Genomic DNA, 22,848 nt, shown 5'->3' with positions numbered 1-22,848 from the left:
CTGTCAGCCAATTATCAAAAGCCCTTTGCAACTAGTAAGCCTAGTTTTAGCTCTAGCCCCTCCCACTGCTGGCAGATTAAGTGGCAGAGTGGGCAGATAAGGACTAAGAATGGCTGAAGAAGAAAAATGGTGCCAGAAAGAAGTAGCAGCACTGTTTGTTGCCCTGGGCTTCTTTGGGAAGAGGGGTAGGATATAATTTCGTCACCATTATTTATTTCATAGGTATTATCTCAGAAGGCTGCCCTTCTCCCAGCCTCAGAACTTAGACAGTTGTTGCAATTCAGACCTGTGGTCTATAGAGAAAGTTTTACCTTTAATGGAGTATTTCCTCAGTATCATAAATATCTTAAGATGATCTATTATTGATGTCCACTGTATTCCTCCTCAAGTCGGCACATGATTATGTAAGAAACACTATTTACAGGTTTTCATACAAGAGGTGTCACACCTGCATGACTATCACATGGAAAGAAAGCCTAGCTTGTAAATGTCTCTACAACTTAAGTTTCATTTCACAGAGAACTGAAACTGTAACGATGTTTGCTAGCTGCTCTAAACACAGGAGGGGGGAAGGGGAGGAATAAAATATTGGCAAGCATGTGAAAGGAAAGACGACTTGGCAGTTGAGATCTCCCTAGGTTTGGGTGGGATTGTTGTTGTTATTAATAAATTATTAATTATTATTATTATTATTATTATTATTATAGTTAGTGATTGGCAGTATCAAACACTGGCCAAAATCCAATAGCACAGATTTTATCCACAAGCATTGAAATACTACTTTGATGCTTGATTCAGGGACAAAAGGATTAGGGGGCAAGATGGATCGGTCATCCAGTTACACATCGTTTTGTATAAAATTTGCCTGGGCTAATTGCTCTGAATCTGAAGTTATCTGAAGTAATTAAGGAATCTGAATCGGCTCTGAAGTTATCATTTTTCAACCATATGACACAGCGGAGATTATTCATCAGCTAAATCTTACTCAGAGTGTTGTTGTTTAGTCGTGTCCGACTCTTCGTGACCCCATGGACCAGAGCACGCCAGGCACTTCGGTCTTCTTACTCAGAGTAGTTCCACTGAAATTAAGGGACCTAACTTAGCCACATACATTAACTTCAATGGATCTACTCAGAATAAAAGTTAGCAGCTGAACACCTCTCAGTACGATTTATATTCATATTACCTATGTTTTATAAGCAGGCAAAAAAACCCCTGTGGCCTAGATCTCAGTGAAATCATAAACCTGTGTCTGGGTTGTACCACTTCAGCCTGTACATGGGGGGGGATGTAGAACTGTATGCTCCTCACTCAGCACAATGCAGTTATGATCTAGATGTCAGTGGGGACGGTTCTAGCCTATCCATTTCCCTCCCATGCTGGGGAGTTTTTATTATTATTATTATTTATTATTCTTACATATGGAAGAACATTTGAGCCTCGTCTCAACCTGCATTCTGAAGCAGCACAGCCCAGGTACACTTTCATTGCAATGGCAGGTTCATACTTTGAAGACAGTGTAGGATATATTTTTTTTAAGAACCAAAAAACCCAAACAAACAAAAAAAAACCCAATTCCCCACACTATTTTTACCTTTGAGGAAGCGAGCATTGGTGACAGCTGCCTCACATACTATTAATTTAGCAAGTTGTCTCCTGGCGAGAAACGAAAAAAGTACCCAAGTAGGTGACAGAATCATTCGATTGGTGAATTCTCGTGCTCTCTCCCTGTATTTTGTACCTGACCTGAAGTTGGAAGGGCTTATTTCATTGTTCTCTCCATCTAACACAGCACTCCTCAAAATCCTTCATAGAATGGTAAGTTCAATTTTTAACTGTATTCTTGAAAGCATTTGTATCTGGAAGCAACTCTTGAGTGCAATAAGTATTTTTGAGAATTGTATCCTTTTCTTCTGTATTTGTCTCCATTCCCATCTGCTATGTTCTGTTAAGGTGTGTATTTTATAAACATATAATGAGTACTATTGATCTTTAAAACAGGAAGTTAACATATAGGTTAGTTGGTTTGGGAAAAATGACTCTCCAACCCAATGTTTAGGGACCAGAAAACTTCAGAGGCTAAACCTCACATTTATCTCTGGAGAAAAGTGACATACCTTTGAATTCCGTAGTAAATGAGGATAACAGCCTTAGTCTCACCTAGATACCAAAAGGGGTCAAGTGATGAGTTGTTAGTGTTGTGTGGCTTTATTATAACTTGTGACTCAGTCAGCTGGAACTGGGTAAAAAGAGTGAGACAGATACAAACCTTGCAAGAAAACGGACCTGTTGGATTGGTCTCTAAGCCCAAAACTTTGCTAGTTTGATGGTCTACAATAGGCACAGGCAAACTCAGCCCTCCAGATGTTTTGGGACTACAACTTCCATCCCAAGCTAACAGGACCAGTGGTCAGGGATGATGGGAGTTGTAGTCCCAAAACATCTGGAGGGCCAATGCCTGGTCTACAAAATATTGTCGCTGCAGCTGGCTTTATCTTACTGACATGGCTGCTTCTATTATAAAATGGAAGGGGCAATAAAATCACCCTACTACAGGGATGAGGAACCAGTCACATCTGGTTGGCCACTGTGAGTGCCGAATGATGGACTAGATGGGCCATTGGTCTGATCTAGCAGGCTCTTCTTATGTCTTTAGTACAGGTAGGTAGCCGTGCTGGTCTGCCGTAGTCGAAACAAAATAAAAAAAATCCTTCCAGTAGCACCTTAGAGACCAACTATGTTTGTTATTGGTATGAGCTTTCATGTCATATCTGAAGAAGTGTGCATCCACACGAAAGCTCATAGCAATAGCAAACTTAGTTGGTCTCAAAGGTGCTACTGGAAGGAATTTTTTTATTATGTCTTTAGGTTCATCCATCATCCCTGACTACTGGGCCATCTGGCTGGGGTTGAGGCAACTGGAGCTCAGCAACATGAGAAGCACCTCAGGTTCTCCATTCCTGCCCTAGAAGAACCAATGCAGATGTGAAAACTAACTTTAGCTGCTTCTATGGGGGAGTTCCCAACTGCAAAGGTTGGACTGGCTCTGGCTAAGTCAAGCATACAGAGGTTAGAGCAGCCCTCACCAGTCAGCTGGGGGTGATAGGAGCTGGAATCCAACACATCTGGAGCCCAATGATTTGATATGTGAAAATTTGGCTCCTTCTCCCTTGCCCCTCTGTATGGCCTTTCACTTCTGCCGTTCCTTATTTTTGCAGCTCCACCTCATGCTCCCATTAGGCTTCCGCTTGCTCCACACATCTCTACTTAGTTTTAATTGGATGAGAAAGCAGCAGCACAGCTTTGCCTGCTCTTGCACTTTTACCAAAGACTTTGCTTTGTAGAACAGTAGCAGGCAAAGCTTCTTACTGCATGGAGACATGCATTATCATCTGCTAACGGCTGCAGGCCAAGTCACTGTTAAGGGCAGTTGCTAATTTTGTTTGAAAAAAAAAATATTAAGGGGGTGTCTGTCTCCTCACTTTCAGAGCCCCCTGCATTTATTTATTTTTCCAAACTGTCAAAATACAATTATAAACATTATAATAGAAGTTGTGACGAATCGTAAACATCACTTGTTATCTCATTCAGTGAATCCTGAAAGTGAGGAAGGTGCTTCTGTCTTGACTCAGCCTAATATCAGAGTTGTTGGGCAAAACGATCCTGCATCGCAGGGGTTGAACAAGATGATCCTTGTGGGCCTTTCCAAGGACTCAGCTACACAGCTGCAAATAAAATGCTTTAAATGTGCTGTAAAGTGCAATATACAAATGTGACACTAGATGGCGACAGTGAGCTATGCAAAATTCAATGTATTTTTCAAAACTTTTTTTTAAAAAAGCATTTTCACATCGTGTTTTTTTATATATGTGTGTGTAGATTCCACCAAACTCTACAGTTCTATGATTCTACCACAGAAACAATTCCATATTTATTTTATTCTTGGCATATTTCTAAAATGCACTCTCCTGCTGCCTCCTCAGTTTAACAGGTAGTTCTTCATTGCAAGAAACTGATCACACCATGAAAAGAGAGGGGAAATACTTGTGCACACCTCTGGGAATCCAGGTAAGCACCTGCCTTCTGACATGACAAGCTGCTTAACTGAGCATTCACATCTAATAATCCACATTTCCCTCCCTATGCAGTTAATTATGTTTCATAGTGTTGTTCTGAGCTCTTTGCAACTCTAATTAGAGGAGCAGGCTGAACTGCAAGATTAGTTATTAATATTCAACTACTGTATAAAATCCCAAAATCAAAATCAAAAGGCTGTTATCCAAATAAAGACAGCAAGGGCAGGTGCTTAAATCAAAGGTAAATCATGTGAGCAGCAACCTCATTAAAAACACAGATTTAAAGAGAAAAAGCAACATGGTTTGGTGTTACTTATGGAATGTTGCCATATACCCAAGATCACAATTAAGGGCAAAGCATTTCCCTCCATCTCCAATGTGTTATGCCCAAATTAGGACAAACTATTGTGAATTTAAGCAACGGTTTGTCCAGATAATACAAAATTAAACCATAGTTTACAATTCTGGCTTGTCTAAATAAACCAGGGTGGACAGCCTTTATTCTGTCAAGGTGGGTGAGAGATAATCCGTCAGGGGCCACATGGCAGAATCCAGAGCTAAAAAGAACCATGGCCATCCATTCTCTCTCTCTTTCTGCCACCTCATTCTCTCTCTCTCTCTCTCTCTCTCTCTCTCTCTCTCTCTCTCCGTCCTTGCCAAACATCTGACCTTATTGCTTGCAGTGGGCTTTTGAAACTTGCCACCCTGGGCTACAAAGCTGCCCCACTTCTGGAATACGCCATAGTTAAAACAAACTGCAGTTCTTGGTTCAAACATATTGACCCAGTTCACCCATAACTGTGAGCCAAATTATGGCTTTACCCAGATGTCCCCAGCAAGGAAACTGTGACCACTTTGCTCCTTCTCTGGTCCTGGACCTGAACTAAACCACGGGCTGGCTTAACCTGCCATCTGACACACAGACTCATCCCAAGCAAACAAGCTGCAGCCAATGTTTGTTCTATGGCTTACTCCTTATGGTTTGTCTGGGAGAGAGTCAGATGACACACTGCACAATGGCTTCGCTCATTCCAGTGCAGCAGCAGTAGGGCTGGGGGAGCAAAATGGCTGCAGTATCCAATCTGCAAGCCTGCACACTCATGCATCCTCACTAAGCAATGGTTTGGCTCGGTGTTGCCTATGAACTGAGCCAAGGACAAACTGCAGTTCCCTGAAATGGAGGCAGGTACTTCCGATCTTCTCCTTACAGCACCATCAAAGGAAGAGAGAAGAAAGGAGAGCAGAGCTAACATACTGTGGTTTAGCGTTTTATCTGAACATATTCTCATTTTATTATTTCATTTATGACTTGCTTCCTATGAAGCATCTCAAAATGATTTAAAATATGATTGAAACAATTACATATATAAATCAATTTAAAAACAAAAAAGACATATACAACTATTTTTAATTAAAAAAATACATATCTAAAATCTAGTTCAAATCCAGCACAGATAGTTCTATGTTCTCTTGCTTTTAGAAGCTAACAGTGGACCACTAGGGTTTTATTAAAGAAAAGGTAGACCTTGAAGAGTAGGTAAACCCTTTCTTTTTTCTGACCACATGCAATTATTTTTTTCCAAGTTGCACCTCAGAGCTCTGCACGTGCAACAGATGTGTGCATTTTGGTGTGATTGTCGTGACCAGTGACTGGATAGCAGCTCTCTCCTAACATACTCTCTCCTAATGTTTCAAAACTGTGTTTTAGATTTTGTAAAACCACAAGTAGCTCTTGAAACAGAAAACATGCAAGCTCTCCCTCCCTCTCATATAGCCTGCTGTTCAGCAAAATGATTTTCCCTCCCCAGACGCAAAAGGGATCACACTAGTTAGTTTAAACCCTTTGTTGACTACTCTGAGACATGGGGAAGCAGCTGCAATTAATAATTTTGAAATGAGAATGCTCCTCTCCACCATTACATTGACAGTGGCACTGAGGGTCCAGACTAGATGCTACAGGGCAACTGCATGCATTTTAGGCAGGTGTTTGCTCTGTTTGCACAAAAAAAGGACTGAAATGGGAGTGAAACCAGCCTCTCCCATGCTTTGCCTTGTGTACTCCATAGCACCAACCAGTTCTCTGCTTGACTCATCACTTCCAGTTGAAGCCAGGCTGAAGAAGAACTACATAATATTAACCAAGTGCCGTGACATAAGGCAAGAGGAAGGGCTGGCTTTGCTTCCCTGTGTATTCCTTTCTATTAAAAAACCAAAACCTCCTGCTTTATAAGTGAATGGAGAAACAAGTGTGGGAAAGTGCTTTTCTTGTCTGGCTCAAATTTCCCACCATCTTGTTTCTCTGGGTAGCCATAGTTTCTAGTACAATGAGAGAGGGGTGGAAATCTGATCTCTGTCCACTATGGTATGTGCATCCTGTAGAAATTATCTGAACTTTATTTATAAAGTTTATGCACAACCTCACACACAGCAGGAGCCTGCAATCTACATTGTTTTGGTATGTGTCTTTACAGTGCTACAAAACTTGCTGTTGCTTTTGCTACCAATATTGAAATGTCTAAGAGAAGCCTTTTAAGCCGAGTTTGTTGTGACTTCATTTTCCCTTCTGTCTAGGCAAATCACCTACAGCAAACAGCCAGTTTGCTTTTCTCCATTATGTTCATTACGTTCCTGTTTCCAAGGATGGTTCCAGCAACACAATTCCCCAAAACCTTGCCTTGTGATATGGTTGCTGGTAGCGAATATTTGCTAGCAAATTGCACTGAGCGTGGCCTCATAACATTCCCAACATTCCCAGAAGAAATGTCTGCCAACATTACTAACCTGACACTCGCCATTAACCACATCCCAAGGATTGCCCAAAGCTATTTTAACAACCTCAAGAATCTTCTGGAAATTGATTTCAGGTGCAACTGTGTGCCTACTATGTTGGGGCCAAAAGACAAGGTGTGTACCACGATTCCCCAAATCAAACCTGGCAGTTTTGCCAAACTCCACAAACTAAAATCACTGTATTTAGATGGAAATCAACTCTCCGCCATCCCTCTGGATCTGCCTTCAAATTTGCGTCTTCTAAGTCTTGAAGCAAACCACATTTTTAGCCTCAATAATTTGTCAGGACTTCGCAACCTAGAAAGTCTCTTCCTTGGTCAGAACTGCTATTACCGCAATCCTTGCAATGTTTCCTATAGCATTGATGCAACAGCATTTCAGGCCCTTGGGAAGTTAACTGTGTTATCCTTAAAAGCTAATAACATATCAAAAGTCCCACAGAATCTGCCATCCTCCTTAATGGAACTTTACCTTTACAATAACATAATTCGCAATATTAGTGGGGATGATTTAGCCAACCTTCATAATTTGAAAATCCTGGACTTAAGTGGCAACTGCCCTCGCTGTCACAATGCCCCCTATCACTGTGTGGAATGCAAAGGTCAGGCAAGTATTTTTATCCATTCCAGTGCTTTCGACTCCTTAACACAGTTGGAGGTTCTGCGGCTGCACAGCACCTCCCTTCGCAGAGTGGATCCAAAGTGGTTTAAGAATACTATGAAACTTAAAGTGCTTGATCTCTCACAGAATTATTTGGCTGAAGAAATTGAGCATGCCGACTTTCTGAAGTCTCTTCCTAACCTTGTAAGCTTGGATTTGTCTTTCAATTTTGATCTGGGGTCATATTCCCAATATCTGAAGCTACCAAAGACGTTTTCTACTCTTACCAATCTGCAATTCTTAGGTTTGAGGGTTTCATTTTCTGGGAACTGGATAACCATACTTTACAAAATTTGATTCCTCTACAAAATCTTAGTGTGCTGGATTTTGGGACTAATTTCATCAGGAATGTTGATGTGTCTGAGTTCAAAAGCTTCACAGCTCTTAAAGTTATAAATCTTTCCTTCAATAAAATATCTCTCATTTCAAATGGATCCAGTGGTAATTTAAACTCTCTTCCAAAGCATTCATTGGTTGAAAGTAATGGTGTTGTGCTGAAAGATATGCATTACTTCAGATATGATGAGTATGGCCGAAGTTGCAAGTGCAAAGACAGAGAGGCTGCTTATCCATTGCCTTTCGCCGGCGACACTTCTTGCAGCAGCTATGGAGCAATGCTGGATCTGAGCAGAAACAACATGTTTTTTGTCAAGCCCTCTGATTTCAAGGACCTCACTTTCCTCAAGTGCCTCAACTTGTCTGCTAACGCTATGAGCCAAACTCTCAACGGAAGTGAATTCAAATATCTTTCCAACTTGAAATATCTGGATTTTTCTAACAACCGGATTGACTTGCTGAATTCAAATGCCTTTAAAGAGCTGGAAGAACTAGAAGTTCTCGACCTCAGTGATAATAGTTACTATTTTAAGGCAGAAGGCATCACTCACATGTTGGGCTTCATTGGTAATCTCATTAATCTCAAAACGTTGTTCATGAACGGGAATGAGATTTCTACATCCACTGATAAAGGGATGGCAAGCAGTTCACTCAAAACTCTGGAATTTAGAAGGAATCGCTTAAATGTTTTATGGCAGGATGGGAATAAAGAATTCTGGTCCTTGTTCAAGGACCTGACCAACCTAAAGACTCTTGACATTTCTGAAAACTCTCTAACCTTTTTGCCTTCAGGCATTTTTGAGAACTTGCCTTCCAAGCTCGAAGTGTTCATATTGGCACGTAACAAAATGAAGAGTTTTAACTGGGCAAACCTTCCCCTTCTGGAAAACCTAAAAACCTTGGATCTTAGCAACAACCAGTTGAGTACAGTCCCCCGTGAGCTCTCCAACTGCTCCAGGGGCCTGGAGAACCTCAACATGCAAAACAACAGGATTAGAAAACTATCAAAAAACTTTCTTCAAGGTGCTTCCCAGCTGAAACATCTAGATCTCAGTTTTAACAAAATCAAAACACTTAGTAATTTCAGCTTCCCCAAGAATGTTATTGACAAGCTAGACACATTAGTTTTACACGGCAATCCTTTCCGATGCGACTGTGACCTTGTGTGGTTTGTCTCATGGGTCAACCAGACAAACGTGACTATTCCTTTACTGGCAACAGATGTGACATGTGCAGGCCCAGGTGCATGGAGAGGTAAAAGTGTGGTTTTCTTGGATCGGAATGCCTGTGAGCTGAACTATTCTTCGATCCTGTACTTAATGACTGTCTCAGTCATCATGTCTCTGATGCTGGTCACAGTAATCAGCCACTTGTATTTCTGGGATGTGTGGTACATCTATCATTTCTGCACTGCCAGTTTGAAAGGATATAAACGCCTCTCTTCGTCCAAAGCTATTTATGATGCTTTCATTGCTTACGATAAGAAAGATGCAGCTGTAAACGAGTGGGTCCTAAAAGAATTACTTGAAAAGCTGGAAGATGGCAGAGAGAAACGATTCAAGCTATGTTTGGAAGACAGAGATTGGCTACCAGGGCAGCCGGTCCTGGAAAACCTTTCTGAGAGTATACAAGAGAGCAGAAAAACTATATTTGTGCTAACAAACAGGTATATCTCGAGCGGCAACTTCAAGACAACCTTTTACTTGGCACACCAGCGCCTCGTGGATGAAAAAGCAGATGTAATCATCCTGGTGTTCCTTGAAAAGGTTTTGCAAACCTCAAAGTATCTCCGCCTCAGGAAAAGATTGTGTAACAGGTCCGTCCTTGAATGGCCAACTAACCCTCAGTCTCAGTGGTATTTCTGGCAGTGCTTGAGAAATTCACTAGCAGCAAACCATGACTTGAGCTATAACAAGCTTTTTAAAGAGATGGTATAGCTTGGTCACATTCTACAAAAACGTTCTGTAGGTTAAAGCCACACTGAACTGAATGAACAGAATCAGGCTCAATCTCAGCCTTTGCACCGGGCGAAATTTTAAAACATTTGAAGGAATAGCAGCAGCTCATGGAACATTCAACACCTGCTGCTGGAATACAGGAAGCTTAGCTTATTTGAGACAAGTGCTGCAAAGGAAGCCTAGTTTGGCAACTGAACTTTTTAGATACTAAATGTTGGGATATGCTAGGAGGTTGTGGCAGATTTGTATATACTCTTAAACATCTGAGGTGGGAAAGATAAATAGAACAGAAAGGCTGTAGCTATAAGCTTCTGAAGCCACTATTTATTATTCTTGTATATACATATCCTTGAGAAACCAGAAGATACATTATTACACAGAGTGAACAGTGTATTAGGCAGTGTAGTGCTTAGGTAACATTTGAAGCCACTGATTTACAGTAAATCTCGAGTCATCTTATAAACTCAATTGGGGGCACTAAGCCAGGAATAGGGACCTCTCGCCTAGGGGCCAAATGTGGTGCCCCTGCCTTGAGAGTCTCTCCAAGCCATGTTTCTTAACCAGCCCTCCTGGCACTTTCCTGGAGTATTTCCACCTGTCTGGAATGGGTTCTTGAACTCTGACAATGCCTCTTGCTTGCTCAGATGGAGGCTGGATGTGTGTGTTATGCTTAGGAGCTAACCTACTGTTTGAAAGGTAGAATGTGCACTCGCTCTGCCCAATTTTGCCTCTGGCCCCGCCCACCAAGGTACACAGCCCCCAGAACATTGCCCAGAAGGGAATGTAGACCTCAACCCTCAATTAAGGTAATCAAGGCATGTCCACCTAAGCTCCTATATAGGCCTCTTCTCAGAGGGGGCCACTTCCAGCCTTTCAGACCGCTAGCCGTAAGAAAAATAAAAATGGTGATATGTGAAAACAAAAATAAGACATAAAACAGAGTGTTTTGTTTACATATTCAGCTGGTCTGAGAGTACCTACTCACCATGGTCTAATCTTGTGCCATCAAAACAGAAATATTTTAATAATATTTATGAACATTTTGAACTCTTTGATATGATGGCATCTATAACAGTTAACAAAAAACAAATATTTTTTTTTTACCAAATTACTTCTCTTAATTGCTTAGATTTGCAGCTTTAAGCTGAGAAAATATGCCACATTTTGGTCAAATCACATAAAAGCAAATTGCAAAGCTTATCGAAAGTCAAAATATCAAATTTGAGGTCCTCTTTAAGTTTAAGGTCCCAAACCTGAAAGGTATTCCTCCCCTCCACTCCAGTTGGCATTGATCCCAAAAGTAATGTGAGATTAACAATACTGTTCTATTTTATGGGGTTTGGGTACAAATTCTTGATATAATTATTTGGAATGCTTATACTAATGTAGAACCTAACAATAAGAAGCTGTTTAATTCACCACAATGGATTATCAAAAATAACTTTTAAATGTATCGCTCTTAGCCAACAATCTTAGTTGCCGATAACATTTGGACAATCCACATCAGAATCTGGAAGATCTGGGTCCAGAACACAAATACTTATGTTCAGCTATGCTGAGCTTCTACAAGAGTTGTCCAAAACCAGAAATAGTATATTATTGTCCCCCACCCCTTGTGCCATGAAGCAGTTCTGTGGTACTACAAGCTGCTACTGCTTTTCTGTCCCCAGAGTGGCTTCTATTTGTGTGTGGAAATATCTGCTTGTTATGGAAGGTAAATGTTAGCATTGTTAACAGTGTTTTACTTAAGTATGTTGTGAATACTCTTGTGCTAGCTTTCAATAAACTTTATCTTAACCTCTTCCTGGCTGCAGAAGAATAAATTTGCAGAACTCAACCATCCAACTTATCTGTCTGTTTTCTTTCTGCCAGTCTAACTTTCTCCCTTTATCATTATCCTCCATTTGCTCTTTCAGCACCATAACAAGAAGAAAATAATGACAGTGGTGACACCCACCTTTGCTTGAGCTTTGACCCACCTGTGGGTCAAAGGAACCCACATATTGAAGGTCACTATTTGAGATAACCTAATTCTGGTCTTGTTCAAGCTCTCTCTGGCCTATAGACAACTTTTACTGTTTTTTGTTAGTCATGTAGATTAACTTCTTCTCCTGCTTTAAATTTAACCAAAAGGTGTTTCCTGTTGCTAGTATATGTGGCTGGTTTGAGAAAGCTGGCCAGTGCATTTTAGTTAACAACCCAAACACAGATTGTATGATAGTCACATTTCCTGCTCTGTACCAATCCTATGGTCTTGCTATGCCAGCAGCCCATTAACAATGACTTAACATCAGGGTTTCCTACTCTACATGGGCTCATCCACACTCCTTTGGTCCCGCTGCCCGTTTAGGGAAGTTTTTAATGTTTGATATTTCATTGTGTTTTTAATATTCTGTTGGGAGCTGCCCAGAGTGGCTGGGGAAACAGAGTCAGATGGGCGGGGTACAAATTATTACTATTATTATTGTCCCACCCTTGGGGAGTGGAAACTACTCTGTAGTGCTCAATTGGTGCAAACTGCTATTTGGGATTTTCCCAGATTGATGTTTGCTCTGATTGAGCACTAGAGAGTAGGTTTTCCCTTAGAAAGAAGCAGAGCAACAGGGAAACCCAGGCTTTCTAGGCACCGGACAAATGGAAATGTGGACGAGCCCTCTATCAGCAGTTGTCAAAACTTTTTCACCCACAGACCACTGGAAATTTGCAGAGGAACTTGGTGCTTTTTCTGCGTGTTGCAGCCATTGCCATGCACTATGCTAGATGCTGCCTGGTTTTTAATTACATTTTATTGCTTCTTTTATTATATATGGCATTTTGCTACCATTTGAATAGTCATAAATGCAGTAAACAATGAAATATGTACGTAAGCTGCTTTGTGACTCATGTGAGTGAAAAGCGGCAGAGAAATCTAATACAGTAAATGAAATGAAATTAAAAAAATTAACATGAACACTTAATGCAAAGAATGTGCCACCTCCCATCTTCAACCATAAATCCACAGACACACCTGAAAGAAACTTGTGGGCCACTGGTCGTCCACAGACCACATTTTGGGAATGCCTGCTCTTTACTGATCCTATCATCTCACCATGTCAGCAGCAACACAGCGCAACTGGGATCCTGTTCACTCCTTGCAGCAAAGTTGAGGAAAATACAGTAGCATTCCAAGGACACTTCCACATGGCAGTTTATTGAGAACGCAGTGCTCCTTTACGCATGACTTTTTTAAAAAAAGCATCCTCGTCAAAATGCCACCCAATATTTCCCTCCATTTAATCTGCTGGATTTAAACAAAAACTTTATGGATTTTTCACAGAAACGGTAAATCTGGTCTAGTGGGAAAATATTGTGGAGTGGTATTTTGAAGGGGACAACATCATGTGACTGCTGCGCAAATCGTTCACACATGAGCACCACTGAATCCGTGATAAACTGTCATGCGGAAGTGCCCAAAACTACAGCAACTCTGCCAGCCACTCCCATCTGCATCCACACTGCCAGCACATGTCAATGCAACTTCTTGTGTGTCATACATGGATGAAGTCAGGGTGATAAGGGAACCATCACAACCACAAGACACAACTAACCCAACACAAGGATGCCAGAGTACCCTCTGTAACAGCAATTGCTAGGGAGGAGGCAGCAAGATCTCAGAAAACAGTGGGATCTCTGCACCTATGCTTTTGAACCCTGTCATATACCCCCTCTCACATAGGGGCTGCAAATAACCAACAGTCCCCTTCTGAATGGCCAGCACATAAGAAAGGACAGCTGGATAGGTCAACACGGGACCCAAATAACTTGGGAGAGAGCGCTGGGTGGTGGCATACAGCACATCTAGGCTATCCTAAGACAAGTCCTTGCAAGGAAGAAATGCCACCTGAGCCAAAGGGGCCTTTTTTGTCAGAAAGGAAAAAGAGTAATAACACTGGTCAACAACAAATTTGTTGTCTGCGTTTTTTCAGTTGATTTAGGATGAACCTGATGCGCTGAATCCAAAAATCACATTGGTTTTGCTCAATCAGGTCAAGTTTTTGAGCTATGGCCACATGTCGTTTTTTTACGTTTTTATTCACATGTACGCTTGTGTGGAGCATTTTAGAAGAAGTTGGTGGGGGTAAAATGCCATGTTGAATAATTGTTTTGACTGGAAATGATTATTTTAATGACAAGAAGTATTCAGGTCCGATAGTTCTGGGTGATTATGTCGGTAAGGGATCAGTTTGAAGTCATAAAACCTCGAAATCTTCCATAAATTGGTGCGACAAAGCATAAAGTTGGGGGATCAAAACTAAGTTAATGGGGCAGCCGCCCCACGAAGAATTGTCAAAGGACTCTGCCGAACTGTTGGCATCCAGATTGAAGGAAAAAAACCTCCTCTCTGACAATGCTCGCAGCAGCTTCTTCTGCAACAGGCATCAAGAGTACCTCCGTTTTTTCTCGGAAGAGAAGGACTTGGTGTACTGTGCAGATATTGAGCAGCTTCTGCTCAAGCTTGGAGTGCCACAGTACAAACCCAAAGATTGGAGACTGTTCATTGACAGCAGCAAGCGATCACTGAAATGTGTTCTGCTACACAACGGCAACCAGATTGCCTCTATACCCCTGGCTCACTCGACTACACTGAAGGAGAACTATGAAGCGGTGAAGTATGTGCTGGAGAAAACTGGTTATGATCAGCATAAGTGGTTTATTTGTGTTGACCTGAAGACGGTGAACTTTTTGTTGGGACAACATTCTGGCTTCACCAAGTACCCATGTTTTCTGTGCATGTGGGATAGTAGGGACCGTGCTCAGCATTACACGAAGGAGGACTGGCCTGTGCGGGAGAGATTGGTGCCTTGCAGAGAAAGGAACGTCATCAACGACTCTCTGGTGGACAGAGACAGAATACTCTTCCCACCGCTGCACATCAAGCTCGGCTTAATCAAGCAGTTCACCAAGGCTCTGGACAAGGATGGTGACTGCTTCACTTACTTGTGCCAGGCTTTTCCAGGATTGACCATGGAGAAGTGAAAGCTGGCATCTTTGACGGTCCTCAGATCCGTCAGCTCATCAGAGATCCAGAGTTCAGAAACTCAATGAACAAAGTGGAACTGGAAGCGTGGAAGGCATTTGTTCTGGTAGTGAAGAACTTTCTTGGCAACAATAAGGCCAGAAACGACGCAGAACTTGTCAACAACATGCTGACTGCTTTCAGAAACCTGGGCTGCAACATGAGCGTCAAGATGCACTACCTATTTTCACATATGGACCGGTTTCCTGAGAACCTGGGTTCAATGAGTGACAAGCAGGGGAAGAGATTCCATCAGAACTTGAAAGAGATGGAGACCAGGTATCAGGGTCGCTGGGATGCAGTCATGATGGCTGACTACTGTTGGACTCTGAAGAGAGACCTCCCTGCCGCTGAACATTCCAGGAGTTCCAAGAAATGGAAGTTCAAGCCCTGAAGTTTGAAAAATGGTGAAGCAACATGCAATTTACGTGTACTTACCTTTATCAATGCCCACCATTCAGTATACAGTAATCGATGTTTCTATCAGGTAATCAATATATGTTGTTGGAAAAACATTTTTTTCTCTTAAAAACATATTTAGGATGATATGTGTTGACAAAAATCAGCTGATAATGCCACAAAAATGTAATCGATTTTGTCACAAGATCTGATTTTTTTCAAATCAACACAGCACAAAAACCTGACCTGATGGAGAGAAACGGATGCCATTTCCTGATTCAGCAGTGCAAAAATACCCTAAATCAGTTGTAGAAATCTAGACAACATCCAAAAAGTAAAAAAATGTTGCCCAGTGTAATTATTGTATTGTTTATTGAATACATATGTTACCCTTTTCTCCCCAAGGAGCCCAGGGAGGCAAACAGATGTACAAGTGAAGAACACAAAGGATGCACACACACAAAAACCCCTTCTAAAACAAATTAAAACATCCTAAAAGCAATTACAGTTGAACATGTCTAAAAACAGTCATGGTTAAAAACATTATAATGGGCAACAAGCGAAGCCACAGCATAGCTGCTCACAGGCTGGAGCACTGCAATTGGAAACAGTTGTGGCAGGTTTGAACCCAGCAATGAAGACTAGTAGAATTAAGGCTGCACACTCACCTTAGGTATGCCTGACTGGGCAGCAGCACTCATGCCAAAGGAAAACAGGGTGGGTGCAGGGAACAGGCAGGACTAGAACACCCAGCAGACAGAAAAAAGAACACATTGTAGGGCCCTTGCCTTCCTCTACCAAGGGGTTTGTGAGGAGGATGTGATCACCACAGGAAGTTAGAGGGGATAACTCAGGAGTTTTCATCCACAGGTGCACCTGAGAGAGTCCAGTATCTGAGCCAATCAGAGGGAGAAGTGTATGGACCAATAGCCTGGCTTCCATGTGACCTCAGTTGCCTTTTGGGTCAACCATTGGTTCCTTGATTTGCCTAGCATTGCTAGATATTGCCCTGGCAGAACTTCTCCTCCCCACCTGCTGGCTCTGCTTGGCTCTTCACACCAATAGGAAGCAGGAGGCTTGTTGAAGCCCCTCCTCCCCTTACATTAAGCTACTTAGCTTCCCCCTTACAGTCTCAATCTGAAGCCAGCTGCAGTGAGTAAGGACTAATCAGGGAGGAGAGGGAATACACAGCTGCCAAACAGCACCAGCAAATCAACAACAGGGGAAAGCTTTTCTTGACCTGTTGCCAAGGGCAGGTCATAAGGTTGCTATAAAGGTCTTGTCCTAGGGTGACATACCACATAGCAGACTGCTATGCCTCAAATGATTATTGCCTAGTTCAGAGCTTTCTAAACTATCGGCTGCAGGTGTATCGTGAGAACACTCCCCATCTTCCTCCCCGGGCTGGAAAGGGTTACTTTAACCTCCAGTTTGCTAGTAAAACGGAATTGCTGTGTTGTGAAATGATGCAAGACAAAATTATTGTGTCACAAAATGATACATGTCTAAAAAGTGTGTCACCGACATGAAAAATTCAGAAAGCTCTGGCCTAGTTATTATAATTACCTCACTTCTCTGCTTGCGTGTTCTAACTCTGAATGATATAAAGCCACAGAAATGTAGTTCAGCGCAAGGCAGCATACCTAAAGGTCTACATCACGTTCTGCTGTGCCTATGGATCTTGCCACCTGAGGCAGTTGCCTCGCCTTGCCTCATTGGTGGGTCAGCCTTGCATGTCCCTTAGAGTGCTCAGTCTTCAGAGTTTCAGCCAGTCTAGGACAGCAGCTTTACGATGCTTTTTGGCATCTGAAGACGGAAGGAGAAATGTTTTAATAGGATGGAAAGGAAGGAAGAAGCTTTTGTACTTTCTCATCACCTCTCTGAGGCCTTCTCTTAGTGTGCTATTATGGTACTAGTGGGCTCAGATTTGAGGTTGTAAGCCCTGATCCCAAACAGGATGCAAACTGCCCCACAGAATGAAGCATACACTGAATTGTAAAATGCTCATTCCAACTCTTTCTTTCTTTCTTAGTTTATCATGAAATTATCACTTTCTGCTTTACAAGAGACACCCAGAAGCAGGAGCATCTGTAGTCACATGTGGTTCTCACAGGATCACAACCCCAGTTATGAAACTAATTTCACCTGGCTTTCTGTTTTGATTTGTTTATAGCTTTGGGGAACTTTATGGCGTGCTCTGGTCCATGGGGTCACGAAGAGTCGGACACGACTAAACGACTAAACAACAACAACAACAACAACAGCAGCTTTGGGGAAATCCACAGATATTTTCACATTGTGTTTTTGTTTGTTTACCTGACCAATGCACAAAAGCATTCATATTGATATTGGGACACATTTTTCCATGATGGTGCATTTTCAGGAGAACCATAAATATGCCCCTTTTATATCTAGTGTTTAGTTCCATTCCTTGCCACGATGAGATCACAAAACAACCACCACAGTTTAGTGTTTAATGCCCCCACTCTCCTTTTAGATTGGTGAAGATGCTTGCCTAGAAAATGCCTTCTTTTTTATTTCACTGTTAACTGTCTTCATCGTTCAGCTTTCTTGTCCTTACCTACAAATGTAAATGCAGCATTCGCTTTTCATTAAAGTTGGCCTAACCACTGGCCTATCTGATCACTCTAGCATAACTGATGGAAAGCTACAGTAGGAATTCTGACAAGCAAAAGCTTTGCCTTATGTCCAAAGCTGGCTAATTATGGATTAAAGCATCAGGGTTCATGCTGCTCAAATTTTAAGTTTTGGAGGTACCATAAAATGATTTGTGTGTCAGTATTTGAATATAACAAATACGTCCTCAGTCATGCTCCCTGTAGGTGGCAGCAGTTCATTGCTACTGAAATTAGATTTCTGATTTACTAAACCACTGTAGTTATGAATTTTGCCCCATCTCTCTCTCTCTCTCTCTCTCTCTCTCTCTCTCTCTCTCTCTCTCTGTGTGTGTGTGAGAGAGAGAGAGAGAGGGAGAGAGAGAGAGAAACAGCAGCAGACTATTAAAAGATACTGAAGTATTTGAACATTGATCTGCTTGAAATATAAAGTAATGAATTTATTAAACAAGTGACTTTACGATTGCTTGCTTTTATAATAAAATATTATCAGTCAGACAGCATACAGATGCTATTAGCAAAAATCCACACAGAAATGAAACAGAAAATCTGTATTCAGATCAACTAAAAGCCACACTTCATTTGACCTAAGGGCACTTCCAGACAATGGCTTAATATTGCAAATGAGTCGCCAAGATATCACAGGTCACTGACAACAGGTTGCTGCTTTTTTAAGCATATTGTTTATTTCCCCAACAAAGGGAAAATCCAGATTAAATGGGGGGAGGGGGAATACAGGCTGACATTTTGATGCCAATGACATCATGTAGCCTTCGCAAAAAACATGGATGCCTGTGGCGCCCCCATTTTACAATATACACCCATCCATAATTTCTTCCTGATTCGGTGTTTAAAAGTAAGTTTTCCTGGTGAACATGGTGGTAAAAGGAAAAAAAGGGCTTGAAGATGGATCTGGAAATGACAGGAAGGATCTATATGCCGGTATACCTCCCCAAATATCATCAAGTGGAATAGAAGCACAAAACTCCAGTAATTTTCTGAATTAACAGTTTGCTAACTGATTTTTTTTTTCTGGAAACAATTTACATGGGAATGAACATTCAGCTTCTACAAGAGTCTGTCAGATTGCCTGAGGTGGCTTTTGCTTTGTGTGAAAGTTCACCCAAAACATGTAAAAATTATCAGGTAAGAATGTCAGGAAAATGGAATGGAGTGCTACCTGAACACAGCCAAATTCGGAGTGCTTTCGTGTGGCAATTTCTTGTGGATTGCTGCTTATTCCTGCATGTTTTGCACAGTATCGAACCACATTCTAACCAACTGAGCTATCTAGACAGAATGCACAACTGTCATTGTGAAAATTAGGTTCCATGCTATTTATTTGTTGTTTGTTATCGTGAAAAGCGGGCGGGGCAGGATATGGGATGGCATTTTGATGATGACGTTATAATGTAGATGTTGAAGAAAAAAACAACATGCATGCATGAATAGCACCAAGTGCACCAGAAACGGCTGTGGGAAGAAGAAGAAGAGAAGAAGAGTTTGGATTTGATATCCTGCCTTTCACTCCCTTTAAGGAGTCTCAAAGCGGCTAACAATCTCCTTTCCCTTCCTCCCCCATAACAAACACTCTGTGAGGTGAGTGGGGCTGAGAGACTTCAAAGAAGTGTGACTAGCCCAAGGTCACCCAGCAGCTGCATGTGGAGGAGCGGAGACACGAACCCGGTTCCCCAGATTACGAGTCTACCGCTCTTAACCACTACACTGCACTGGGAGAGTAACCTGGCTTTTGCCGAGTGCTAAGGAAGACAGCTTGTACCATTATAGGTAAAGGTAAAGGTACCCCTGCCCGTATGGGCCAGTCTTGACAGACTCTAGGGTTGTGCGCTCATCTCACTCTATAGGCCGGGAGCCAGCACTGTCCGCAGACACTTCCGGGTCACGTGGCCAGCGTGACGAAGCTGCTCCGGCGAACCAGCACCAGAGCAGCACACGGAACGCCGTTTACCTTCCCGCTAGAAAGCGGTACCTATTTATCTACCGTATTTTTCGCTCTATAGGACGCACTTTTTCCCCTCCAAAAAATGAAGGGGAAATGTGAGTGCGTCCTATGGGGCGAATGCAGGCTTTCGCTGAAGCCTGGAGAGCGAGAGGCGTCGGTGCGCACCGACACCTCTCGCTCTCCAGGCTCCAGGAAGCTATCTGCAAGCCTTGCACGCCCGGGGGGAGATCCCCCCTGGGCGCGCCCGGCTTGTGGGCGGCAGCCTGCAGCGCGGAGCACGGGGTGCCCTCCGGAGGACGCCCCGTGCTTCACGCAGGTGTCGGCAAGCCTTGCGTGCCCGGGGGGAGATCCCCCCAGGAGCGCAAGGCTTGCAGGCGGCAGCCTGCAGCGCGGAGCACGGGGCGCCCTCCGGAGGACGCCCCGTGCTTTGCGCAGGTGTCGGCAAGCCTTGCCACCCGGGGGATCTGCCCCGGGAGCGCAAGGCTTGCGGGCAGCAGCCTGCAGCGCGGAGCACGGGGCGTCCTCCGGAGGACGCCCCGTGCTTCGTGCAGGTGTCTGCAGCCTGCCCCCCGGCTCATGGGGCGCCCTGAAGCAGAGCGCCCCTCAAGCCGGGCAGACATCGGCCAGCCCCACAAGCTCGGGGGACAACGGGGAGGCGCAGCGCCGCCATCCCACTGTTCCCCGACCTGGTTTTGGGGGGGAAATAAAGGGGAAAAAATTTCCTTTATTTCCCCCCCAAAAAAGTAGGTGCGTCCTATGGGACGGAGCGTCCTATGGAACAAAAAATACGGTACTTGCACTTAATTGTGCTTTCGAACTGCTAGGTGGGCAGGAGCTGGGACCAAACGACGGGAGCTCACCCCGCCGCAGGGATTCGAACCGCTGACCATGCGATCGGCAAGTCCTAGGCGCTGAGGTTTTACCCACAGCGCCACCCGTGTCCCTTTGTACCATTATACAGTGGGGCAAAGAAGGAATGGTTGTTGTCCCTTTGAAAGTATAGAAGCCAGTGGTTACTTGAATGTGAGCCAGTCAGTTAAAAAGGTAAAGGACCCCTGACAGTTAAGTCCAGTTGCAAATGACTCTGGGGTTGTGGTGCTCATCTTGCTTTACTGGCCGAGGGAGCCGATGTTTGTCCACAGATAGTTTTTCTGGGTCATGTGGCCAGCATGACTAAGCCGCTTCTGGTGAAACCAGAGTAGTGCACGGAAACACCATTTACCTTCCCGCCAGAGCAGTACCTATTAATCTACAGTGGTACCTCGGGTTACATACACTTCAGGTTACAGACTCTGCTAACCCAGAAATATTACCTCAGGTTAAGAAGTTTGATTCAGGATGAGAACAGAAATCGTGCAGCAGCGGTGCAGCGGCAGCAAGAGGCCCCATTAGCTAAAGTGGTGCTTCAGGTTAAGAACAGACCTCCAGAACGAAGTTCTTAACCCGAGGCACCACTGTACTTGCACTTTGACGTGCTTTCAAACTGCTAGGTTGGCAGGAGCTGGGACCGAGCAACGGGAGCTCACCCCGTCGCGGGGGTTCAAACCACCAACCTTCCGCTTGGCAAGCCCAAGGTTCAGTGGTTTACACCACAGCGCCACCCACGTCCGCAGTCAGTTAGAGAGGAGCAATTTCATAAAGCTCTCTGGACACTACAGGAAATGGACTTCAGGAGTATTTTTAACTTCTGAGATGTGCAAAGTCACCAAGTTCTCATCACCCCTTTAAAGTGTGGCCCACAGTGACCAAGCACAAGAGACCGCTCCCACAAAATGAGCTGTCTCTTGGCTCCCCTTAGAGTTCAGCCAGATTGTTATCAGTGCCTCCTATGAATAATAAAAAGAGAAAGACAATGCTCAAAAACAGACACAGTGACTCTGACCTGCAATCAGCAAAATTCTTGAGGCACATATTTTCTTTATCACCCATAAAAATCTAATGTGACCTAAGGTCACGACACCACATGGAGTAGTGGAGCTAAAGGGGAGTCCATGCTGGCTTACAGCTATTTTATCTTTATGGTGTGGTATGTGTGTTGCTTGCTTCCACACCTAGAATGAGCTTTGGGGCATGCCACCAGAAACAAGCCAAAACATGAGTTGGCAGTGGTGGCTTGACAAAAAAAATAAGCAGATGCAGTCCATCAGCCGCAGCCAGCCCTGCGTGTGTGATATCACACATTCTGCATGGGTGGAAGAGGCCACGCATCAGCTGGCAACAGGCTTTGTCAGCAGTTGTCATATGCCACAACTTCAGTCTCTGCCAGTGACTGGAGTCTTTGGGAGACTTGGCTTAGCATGGACGCAGAGCTAAGCTTCTATATTCTTAATGATAGAAATTGAATAAATAATTATTATGAAACTATGGGGGTGCTTATTGTTTTTGTTTGTTGCTATGGTATGTTTTTGTGTTTTTATATTTTATAAATGTTATGTACAAATCTTTACAGTGCTTTATATAAAACAGAATAAAATATATTGTGTTTTATATGTTGTATATCCAATATATTTTATATTGCAAAGCATCCTCAGATGAAGGGCAGCATAGAAACTTTATAAATAAATAATAATTGCCATCTCCTCAGATGCAGGAAGTACAACCTGCACACATTTCTAATGCCCTTTGCCTTTTATCAACACCAAAAGCACAGGCCTGTGGGAAGATACGTTTCCCTATTCTGGACATTAATGGCATCCATCCATAAAGGACGGCATGACGTGCTCACGCTGCCTGCATTTCGGCACACAATTAACATCCCGAGCTGTATGACCTTGCAAGCCACAAAGTGACTCAGCTTAGTTCCCTACAGATAAAATGGGAACAACAACAGACCTTTTGTTCCTGTTTCAAAATCAAGCTCAGAAATGGGTGGCATACCTATGATAAAATTCATTTGCTTTCAAGGCACATGTTCCCATGCTTTGTCAACTTGCTCCATGGTCTATGAGAAATTAAACATGCTGTATAAATGGTA

The 22,848-nt window shown here is 43.0% G+C and overlaps 1 protein-coding gene across 1 annotated transcript; it reads left to right on the top strand.

Moving 5' to 3' along the window:
- The first annotated feature begins 1,683 nt into the window (after positions 1 to 1,683).
- On the top strand, positions 1,684 to 10,673 carry LOC308474809 (toll-like receptor 7). The gene is given in 4 exon segments (XM_081001296.1): positions 1,684 to 1,818; positions 3,984 to 4,068; positions 6,648 to 7,758; positions 7,761 to 10,673. Coding segments are annotated over 3 exon segments (3,195 nt in total). The 5' UTR covers positions 1,684 to 1,818; positions 3,984 to 4,023; the 3' UTR covers positions 9,800 to 10,673.
- Positions 10,674 to 22,848: the final 12,175 nt, after the last annotated feature.

This window comes from Podarcis pityusensis (genome assembly GCF_964106645.2).
Source record: "Podarcis pityusensis genome assembly, chromosome: 4".
NCBI lineage: Eukaryota > Metazoa > Chordata > Lepidosauria > Squamata > Lacertidae > Podarcis > Podarcis pityusensis.
Note: the sequence above shows the minus strand (reverse complement) of the source record. Positions and strands in the feature narration are given on the sequence as shown.